This window comes from Bidens hawaiensis, unplaced genomic scaffold (assembly GCF_021521415.1).
Source record: "Bidens hawaiensis isolate Kalapana, Puna unplaced genomic scaffold, B.hawaiensis_p1.1 tig00027537_1, whole genome shotgun sequence".
NCBI lineage: Eukaryota > Viridiplantae > Streptophyta > Magnoliopsida > Asterales > Asteraceae > Bidens > Bidens hawaiensis.
In genome coordinates this window covers 149,715-159,431 of record NW_027505098.1, presented here as the reverse complement: position 1 = coordinate 159,431, position 9,717 = coordinate 149,715, and the positions used below count along the sequence as shown (strand labels likewise).

Genomic DNA, 9,717 nt, shown 5'->3' with positions numbered 1-9,717 from the left:
TTAGCACCGGAAATTCAAGGCATGGTTACTTCCTCGAAGCCAACCACCATCCAATCTGCCCGAGAATTGGCAAAGACCCTAACCGATGATGCTGTACGAATGGGAACGTTGAAGGTGACAGGTAAGAAACTGGTAGATTCCATCTTGGATAAGAAAGATTCTGGAACGATTCCAAAGCCAGCCGACAAAAAAGGAAATGGATCGATAACTCCGGAGGGCAATTCCGAAAATAACCGAATTCCGGGAGAATGTTTACCGCTAACACGAGTAGACTGGGGAAAAAAAGAATCAATCCTCTCAGTGCAACAGGTGTGGAAAGAGTCACGTTGGAGAATGTTGGAAGTGTCACAAGTGTAACCGGTTTGGACACCAGACTCAATACTGCTTTAGTAAGGACTCTCCGCCCGGTTCAGGAAAGCCGAATACCGGATGCATTGAATGTGGAAACATGGGGCACAATCAAAAGTACTGCCCGAAACTCAGAAACCAGAATGCGAAAGGTAGAGCCTTCGAGATAAATGCGAAGAAAGCCAGGAAAGACTCCTCAGTAGTTACCTGTATGTTCCTTATTAATAGACACTATGCTTACGTATTATTCGATACCAGAGCCAATTTAAGTTTCGTTTCCAAACAAGTTGAACCCTTCCTTGGTATAGAGTCCAATAAATTAGATACCAAATATTCAATAGAATTAGCGAATGGAAAGACGATTGAAACAAGTGAAGTCGTGCGAAACTGTAGTATCCTCTTAGCGAATCACACATTCAGTATCGATTTGTTACCTGTTGAGTTAGGTAGTTTTGATGTAGTCGTGGGAATGGACTGGTTATCCCATAATCAGGCTGAAATCGTTTGCTCAGAAAGGTTTATCCGATTACCACTAACTAGTGGTGAAACATTGACTATTCAAGGAGAGCAAGGTAACTCATATCTAAAGCTTACCAGTATTATGAAGACACGGAAGATGCTACGTAAGGGTTATCCAGCATTCCTGGTCAACGTTGTGGATATTAAGGATGAAGAGCAAAAGATTGAAGACATTCCTATAGTAAGAGACTACCCTGAAGTTTTTCCTGAAGATTTACCTAGCTTACCTCCACCAAGGCAAGTTGAGTTCATAATCGATTTAGTTCAAGATGCAACACCGATAGCCCGATCTCCATATAGATTGGCACCGTCGGAAATGGAAAAACTGTCGAACCAACTTCAAAAGCTGTTAGATAAAGGATTCATTAGACCTAGCTTTTCCTCATGGGGAGCATCAGTTCTTTTGTGAAAAAGAAAGACGGCTCGTTTATAATATGTATCGATTATCGTGATTGAACAAACTAACTATTAAGAATCGGTATCCCTTACCGAGAATTGATGACTTGTTTGATCAATTACAAGGATCCAGTTATTATTCAAAGATAGACTTGCGATCTGGATATCACCAGCTATGAGATGCCGAAGAAGATGTTCACAAACTGCGTTCCGAACCCGATATGGCCATTATGAATTCTTAGTCATGCCTTTGGTCTAACGAATGCACCTGCTGTATTTATGGACCTCATGAATAGAGTTTGTAAGCCATACTTGGATAAGTTTGTGATAGTATTCATCAATGATATACTTATTTATTCACGAACTAAGAAGGAACACGAGCAACATCTGAAGCTAATTTTAGAATTTCTACGAGATGAGAAGCTATATTCCAAATTCTCAAAGTGTGAATTCTGGTTAAGGGAAGTACGCTTCCTTGGACACGTGATTAATGAAAAAGGTATACACGTAGATCCCTCAAAAATTGAAGCAATCAAAAACTGGGAGACACCAAAGTCACCTACCGAAGTGCGTCAATTTTTAGGTCTTGCTGGGTATTATCGGAGATTCATTGAGAACTTCTCTAAAATAGCTCAACCTTTAACGTTATTAACTCAGAAGGAAAGAAAGTATAATTGGACCGAAGATCAAAAAGAAGCTTTTCAGATTTTAAAACAGAAGTTGTGTAGCGCGCCTATCTTGTCTTTACTAGAAGGAACTGATGGATTTGTAGTATAATGTGATGCGTCTCGCTTAGGTCTTGGTTGTGTGCTTATGCAATGAGACAAGGTGATAGCATACGCATCAAGACAGCTCAAGGTACATGAAAAGAATTACACGACCCATGATTTGGAATTGGGAGCCGTTGTGTTTGCTCTCAAGATTTGGAGGCATTATCTGTATGGAACAAAATGTACAATATTTACTGATCATAAGAGTCTCCAGGATATCTTTGATCAGAAAGAGCTGAATATGAGGCAACGTCGATGGCTAGAGTTACTCAACGATTACGACTGTGATATTCGTTACCACCCAGGTAAAGCGAATGTTGTGGCTGATGCACAAAGTTGAAAGGAAAAAAGAAAAGCCTCTACGTGTTCGTGCATTAGGATTAACGATTCAAACGAGTCTCACTTCTCAAATTCGTGATGCACAGGTGAAGCTTTGAAACCTCGAAACATAAGGTTTGAGAAATTGCGAGGACTTGAATGTGAATTCGTCACAAAGTCTGATGGAACATTATATCTAATTGATCGAGTTTGGGTACCACTCTATGGAAATCTGCGTAAACTTGTACTAGACGAAGCGCATAAGTCTGGATAATCAATCCACCCAGGATCAACCAAGATGTACAAGGATCTCCAAGAACATTATTGGTGGCCTAACTTGAAAAGAGACATATTCGTATATGTCAGCAAGTGCCTGACATGTTCCAAAGTAAAAGCTAAACATAGAAGACTGTCTGAACTACTGCAACAACCAGAGATCCCACAGTGGAAATGGGATAATATTACCATGGACTTCATAACCAAATTGCCAGTTACGCCGCGAAGTCATGATGCTATATGGGTAATTGTGGATAGATTAACTAAATCCGCTCATTTTAAACCCATTAGAGAAAAAAGACCGAATGGAAAAGTTAACTCGGCTTTATCTAAAAGAGATTGAAGCCAAACATGGTATACCTGTCTCAATCATTTCAGACAGAGATGGTCGTTTTGTTTCTCGTTTTTGGCAATCTCTTCACGAATCCCTAAGAACTCGCTTAGACATGAGCACCGCCTATCATCCTCAGACAGACGATCAAAGCGAGGGAACTATCCAAACATTGGAAGACATGCTGCGAGCCTGTATTATTGATTTTGGAAATAGTTGGGATACTTATCTGTCGTTAGCATAGTTCTCTTACAATAACAGTTACCACTCCAGTATTAAAGCTGCACCGTTTGAAGCTTTATACGGAAGAAAATGTCGACCCCCTCTTTGTTCGGCAGAAGTCGGAGAAAAGCAACTACAGGACCTGAAATTGTCCAAGAGACCACCGGTAGGGTCTTTTAGATCAAGGATAGGTTAAAAGCTGCAGCCGACAGACAGAAAAGTTACGCGGATAATCGCAGGAGACCGTTGGAATTCCAAGTAGGAGATCAAGTGTTACTAAAAGTATCGCCTTGGAAAGGTATAGTCAGATTCGGTAAAAGAGGCAAGCTAAGCCCATGATACGTTGGACCGTTCAGAATTACCGAACGAGTAGGGCCAATAGCCTACCGACTCGACCTACCTTCACTACCAGTGGAATACACGACGTGTTTCACGTATCCAACCTGAAGAAATGTCTATCTGACGAATCATTGATTTTTCCTATTGAAGACATCAGGTTTGACGATAAGCTTCGATTTGTAGAAGAACCTGTTGAAGTCATGGATTGGAAAATTCAGAAGCTAAGACGTAACAGGGTTAAGCTAGTCAAAGTCCGCTGGAATTCAAGACTTGGTCCCGAGTTCACGTGGGAACGTCAGGATCAAATGAAGTTGAAATACCCCCACCTCTTCTCAGTAGAAACCAAAACCAATACTACATCCCAAATTTCGGGACGAAATTTCTAAAAGGATGAGAGAATGTGACAATCACCAAAAACTGGACTAATCTGGTAATTATCTTAACTGTAATCGCGTATTAATTAGTGAGATAAATATATAGGAATAATATTTTTAACTAAAGTCTTAGATTTTAGTTGAGTTTTAAAATATGAAAACAGAAAAAGTTAAATTTTGTCTTGTAGCAAGCACGGTACAGATTGACACCGGGTAACGACTCGAAACGGATAAATTCATAAACGTGTCAAGATGACCTCGAAAAATTAAATTTTATATTAGGATATTAGAGATAGTATATAAACTTAATTTTAGAAGATTCGAATCGCGAACATTAGAAAATAAGTAACCGAAAGCCAGTAGAGGACACCGTGAGGACCCGACATCAAGTTTTTCAGAAAATTATGTTTTTAGGAAGATATTGACTGTAATCTAATTTCGCTCAAAGTCTGATAAAAATTATTAGAAACGGATGTCGTTTGGCTAGAATAAATTATGAGATACTTTAAACCTTAACACCTAGATAATACCATATGTTATTATTTAACACCAACTCTTCCACTCCCTCACCCCTCTCTCGGCTGCCATTTTCCCACAACCCCAATCCACTTGCAATATAATATTATTTTTACACCCTCCATGATTACCTAGGTTACTTGTAAGCTTCACCAAAATTCACCTAAACCTATACTACACCAACTCATCACTCTACAACTCTTTTTCTCTCTCAATAAAACCGGCCACCACCACCTCCCTTACATCATCACCATTTCAAATTGTTATACATGCATTATTGAAGATTAGGATGTCTTTGGTGGAAGTTTAAGCAAATAACAAGAAGTAGGAAGCCAAGTAAAGGATTATAGCTAACACAAGATCACATTATCACCTCCTTAGGCACCAAATCCGAAAATCCAAGGTAACCCACTTCAAGATTTGATATATTAGTTGTTTTATGATGTATAAAGTTTGATTTTAGTGTGCTTGATAGTGTGCATGCAAGTATAATATGGATGTATGCATGCATGTGTGTGACCCGTGAGTTTGTGTGTGAATGTGTAAAATGGATTTTGTTGATTATAGGACTTGTTATGGTTGTATATTAGCTTGTTTAGATTGTCCATATTTATGTTACTTGAGTTTGTTTAACAAATGAGTTAAGTATTGTTTTAATAATGAATTTTCAATAGATTAAAGATGGATTATGGGTAAAACACCCACATTGGCCGTGGGTTTTGGTTTAGGTGTTGGATTGAAGTTGTTAACTTGTTAAATGTTAAAATGGTTAAAAATGAGTGATAATTTTGAAAGCCCACATAGTTGATTACTTGAAAAAGTTATAAGTAATAATAATAATGGTTTTGAAAAGGGTAAATAGGATTTTGGAAAAGGATTGACAAAAGTTTAGAGATTTGATTATTTTGAAAAGTTACTTACACATGCAAGTAATACAAAAATATGATTTTGATAATAAAGTTCATGCTTGTCTTATATTGATTTTGATATGGATTGAAAATGACAAAGTAAGTGATTGAATGGGACATATGGAAGGAATAGAATCAACTAGAAGTACTAGGATGCATGAAACTTGGTAGCTTAAACAAACAAGAATTAGTGTAAGGCATACTAATAAAAGAAACTTTGTAAATTGTACAAAATATTTTGTAAGTTGGTTTGATGAGTGAACATAATCATGTATAAGTAATTAAAGACTTGTGATTAGGATTACTTTAGTAAACACTATTGTGAAAATTGTTGGGATAGTAAAAAAGATTGTTAAAAATACTACTTACTAGTAATAGTAACTTTGTTAATAGGTAAATAGAAAATCTAAGAACAAGTGTTCAATAAATTGTTAAAAGTTTTCTATCAAACTAGTTGAATGAGATAGATATAAGTTACACCTAATTACACTTGAAAGCTTGAATTAAATGAAAGTTGTTAAAATAACCAATTTGCTAAATATAGAAACTTTGTGGTTAAAGAACCAAGAATGTTTTTGTTTAAAAGATGATAATGGGATGGATTTGGACTATAGTATGGGTTGTTAAGATCTGGAAAGTTTGGTATATAAATACCTTGTAGAGATTATAGAAACAACATGCTCATTATATTGTTAAAAGCTTAAGCTAAGGCTTGAGCATGTGTAATGAAAGGTTTGTTTTGTGTGCATACTTGGTACCAGATGATTAAATATAAATATGATGATATACTACTTGTTATTAGATGTATATTTGCTGTATAAAATGGATTGGTTTTGACATTTTGACTTAAATAGCTTGTCGGTGACATTAACGGTCGGAAAGTTCGACTTTTAATATGAACCGACATGAGTTTTTGGAACTGAATTAAAACAGCTCCTAAAGTCATAATATTCTTATATTTAACATAAGTTAAAGTATAAGAAAAGTCAAATATAGCAAAACCTAAACCAACCCGGTTCGTATCGCGAAAACCAACACGAAAACGATAAAATTGACATTTTTAAGAAATTGGTAACAAATGAAAACCATATCATTTTCATTGAAAAACTAATAAAACTTGACTAAAAACTATATGAAAAGTGCTTTTGGTAATTTAAAACCAAATTTTTTCACAAAATGACAACCGGTTCGTTTTTAAGTCCAAAACCGACAAAACCGACTAAAATAGAGTCAAAATTCTAAATAAAATAAAAACTTAAATTTTTCAAAACACTACAAAAACTAAAAGAAATAATGTTTATAAATTATAATATTAAACTTAAATTATTAAATAAAACAATTATTGGTTAATTATTACTTGTTTATATTTTAAGTACTGTATATTTATAGAATTATAAGTTAGTAACTTTATGTGTTGTGTGCTTGTGTGAATTTTAGACTAAGGTTGTATGTATGTATATATATATATGTATATATATTAAACCAATTTTGGTCAAACCCGAACTTAAAATTAACGAACGTGTACTAATATAGGACACAAGCGTTTATACAAACACCGGATTCAAATGTTAGTTCTTCCTCCAAAAAGCATATTGTATATCTATATTCGTATTTATATATATGTTTTGAAAACGCATTATACTTTACAAATTATTGTTATTGTGGTATGAATCAATTTGGTTAAATAACTGGTAACCGAATTAAGGGCACAGAAATGTTGCTAGATCTATCGGGGTGACGCCCCCACTTCCAATTCGTGTTGGGTTAAAAGTGGGAATATTTCGAGTATGGTACGTTTCGAGTTATCAAATTGGTAGTCATACACAGTTTACAACTAACGCTTTTTGTGCTTAAAGGTAAAATGTGGGTTTCGTTATTGTGTTGTACCGCCTACAGATCGGTACTATTGGGAGTATAATAGCAGTACACTATTATATTCATGTGTTATTTATGTATAAATTGTCTATATTTATATAATAAGTTTTTCTCGGGAATAACTCACCAACATTCATGTTGACCCAAATATTATTTAAAAATGTTTTACAGGTAAATGACGGTTCCGAGTGGAGGTTTGGAGCGGGGCGTCGATGTTTGAATAAAAGTAATGTATGGGACCGTTATGTTAGTTTTTAATAATAAAAATTGTGTAAACCCTGATGTTTATTAAATATGTTAAATATTATATATTAAACTTTGTGTTATTATGATTGGCTATCGATTAACAACAACTGTCACTGCCCGAAAATTTGTTTAGTTGTAAAAACTTCCGCTGAAATTATTATTATGAGGTTTTCGGGGTGTAACATATCAGATGATCAGACGATGCATACCCGAGGAGGATGTCAGATCAGTGTTGGAACACACACATTCGTCTGCGTGTGGTGGTCATTTTAGTGGCCAGAAAACTGCTCGAAAAGTCCTAACGAGTGGTTTTTTTTGCCATCATTGTTTAAGGATGCTCACGAGTTTGCGACACATTGTTTAAATTGTCAACAAATCGGGTGCATTTCTAAGAGGGATGAGATGCCCTTGAACCCGATCCTTGTAGTTGATATTTTTGATGTTTGGGGAACGATTTTATGGGCCCATTCCCGAACTCGCAAGGTAATTTGTACATCCTGGTGGCCGTCGACTATGTTTCAAAATGGGTTGAGGCAATAGCCACTAGGAAAAATGATCACATAGTCATTTGTAATCTCGTTCAAAGTAACATATTTTCTAGATTTGGAGTCCCTGAACCATCATAAGTGATGGGGGATCTCATTTTAATAACTTTAAATTCGGGAAATTGCTTAAACGATATGGTGTTGATCATAGAATTGCAACTCCTTACCATCCACAAACGAGTGGAAATTTTGAGGTTTCCAATAGGCAAATCAAACAGATTTTACAGAAAACCGTTCGGGCGGACCGAAAGGATTGGTCAACTAAGTTGACCGATACTCTATGGGCCTACCGAACCGCTTATAAAACGCCAATTGGAACCACTCCTTATAGACTTGTGTATGATAAGGATTGCCATTTACCGGTTGAAATTGCACAAAGAGCGTTTTGGGCTACTAAACAGGTTAATATGGATTATGATGATGCAGGTAAGGCGAGGAAGTTGGCTTTGTGCGAGATTGAAGAGTTGAGAGACGAGGCATACGATTGTGCGTCCACTTACAAGGCAAAGATAAAGAAAGTTCACGATGCTAACATCCGGTTGAAGAATTTTGAAGTTGGTCAAAGAGTTTGGTTATACAACACAAGAATGAAGCTCTTCCCGGGTAAGTTGAAAAGTAAGTGTACGGGCTCATATTCGATTGTAAGAGTCGGTAATCATGGTTAGTACGAGATTGAGGATTTCGATACTCATTTGAGGCAAGTGGTAAATGGCTATAGATTGAAGCCATATTTGTAGATGAAAGATATACACGAGATGGGTGAAGAATCGGTGAGTTTCATTGTAACTCTACTGGTTTATGAAGACAATTGAGTTCGATGCACTATCGAGCTGTAGACCTTAAATTCAGCACTTATGGGAGGCAACCCGGGGATTGTAAGTGTCTGTCCAGTTTGTTTTCATTTTGTTGAGTCTTGTACTTATTGTCGTCTCGAGTATTGTGCAGCAAACACCAAGTGTGGGGAAGCTTTTTGGAAGAGTTGGAAGTCAAGAAGTTCGGTAAGCGTTTGGTAAATTACACGTCTTTCCAGGTACGTAACGTATGTTTTGAGTTCGGAAACGTGTTCAGGGAGATATCGGGATGTCGAAAAGTGGTTGGGTCGGAAAATGACCGGATCTGTTTTCGTGAAAAACTTTCTGGTAACTCAGCCCATCGCGTAGATTAACAACTCCATCGCGTGGCACGATGGAGAAATGGCATCAGGCGTCAGTGACGTCATCGCGATACGCGATGACGTCACTAACCACCCCATCGCGATACGCAATGGGGTTAAAACCCTAATTAAAATTTAATTGGGTGGTGATACGCGATCGCCGCCCATTTGACCCGTCGCGTATCACGATGGGTCGTGGATAACCCGGAGTATAGTTTCTAACAACGATTGTTCTTCTTCTTCCTTATTCTTCTTCTTCTATCTTTCTTCCCCGTCTTCTTTTCTTCCGGCGACACTATCCACCACCACTGCCACCCTATCACCAATCATCACCACCACCATTCACCTCCGCCATACCACCACTTCCACCTACCACCACCGTCACCGTACCACCTACCACCACCGTCGAGGTTCCACCTAACCTCCACAGTCACCACCACCACTAACCACCATCACCACTTCAGTCCACTGCATCCACCGCCGTGGCGGTTTCTGTTTTTATTGTTCTCATTCAATCCGACATCCAGGTATGCAATTTTTTATTATTTAATTATGTTAAAATCTCAAAGCTTCGTGCTCGG

At 37.2% G+C, this 9,717-nt stretch overlaps 1 protein-coding gene across 1 annotated transcript; it reads left to right on the top strand.

The window, feature by feature from the left end:
* The first annotated feature begins 448 nt into the window (after positions 1 to 448).
* LOC143610679 (uncharacterized) lies at positions 449 to 1,276 on the top strand. The gene has a single exon (XM_077085086.1). It carries the CDS (start codon positions 449 to 451, stop codon positions 1,274 to 1,276), a length of 828 nt encoding a protein of 275 aa, XP_076941201.1.
* The last annotated feature ends 8,441 nt before the right edge of the window (positions 1,277 to 9,717 follow it).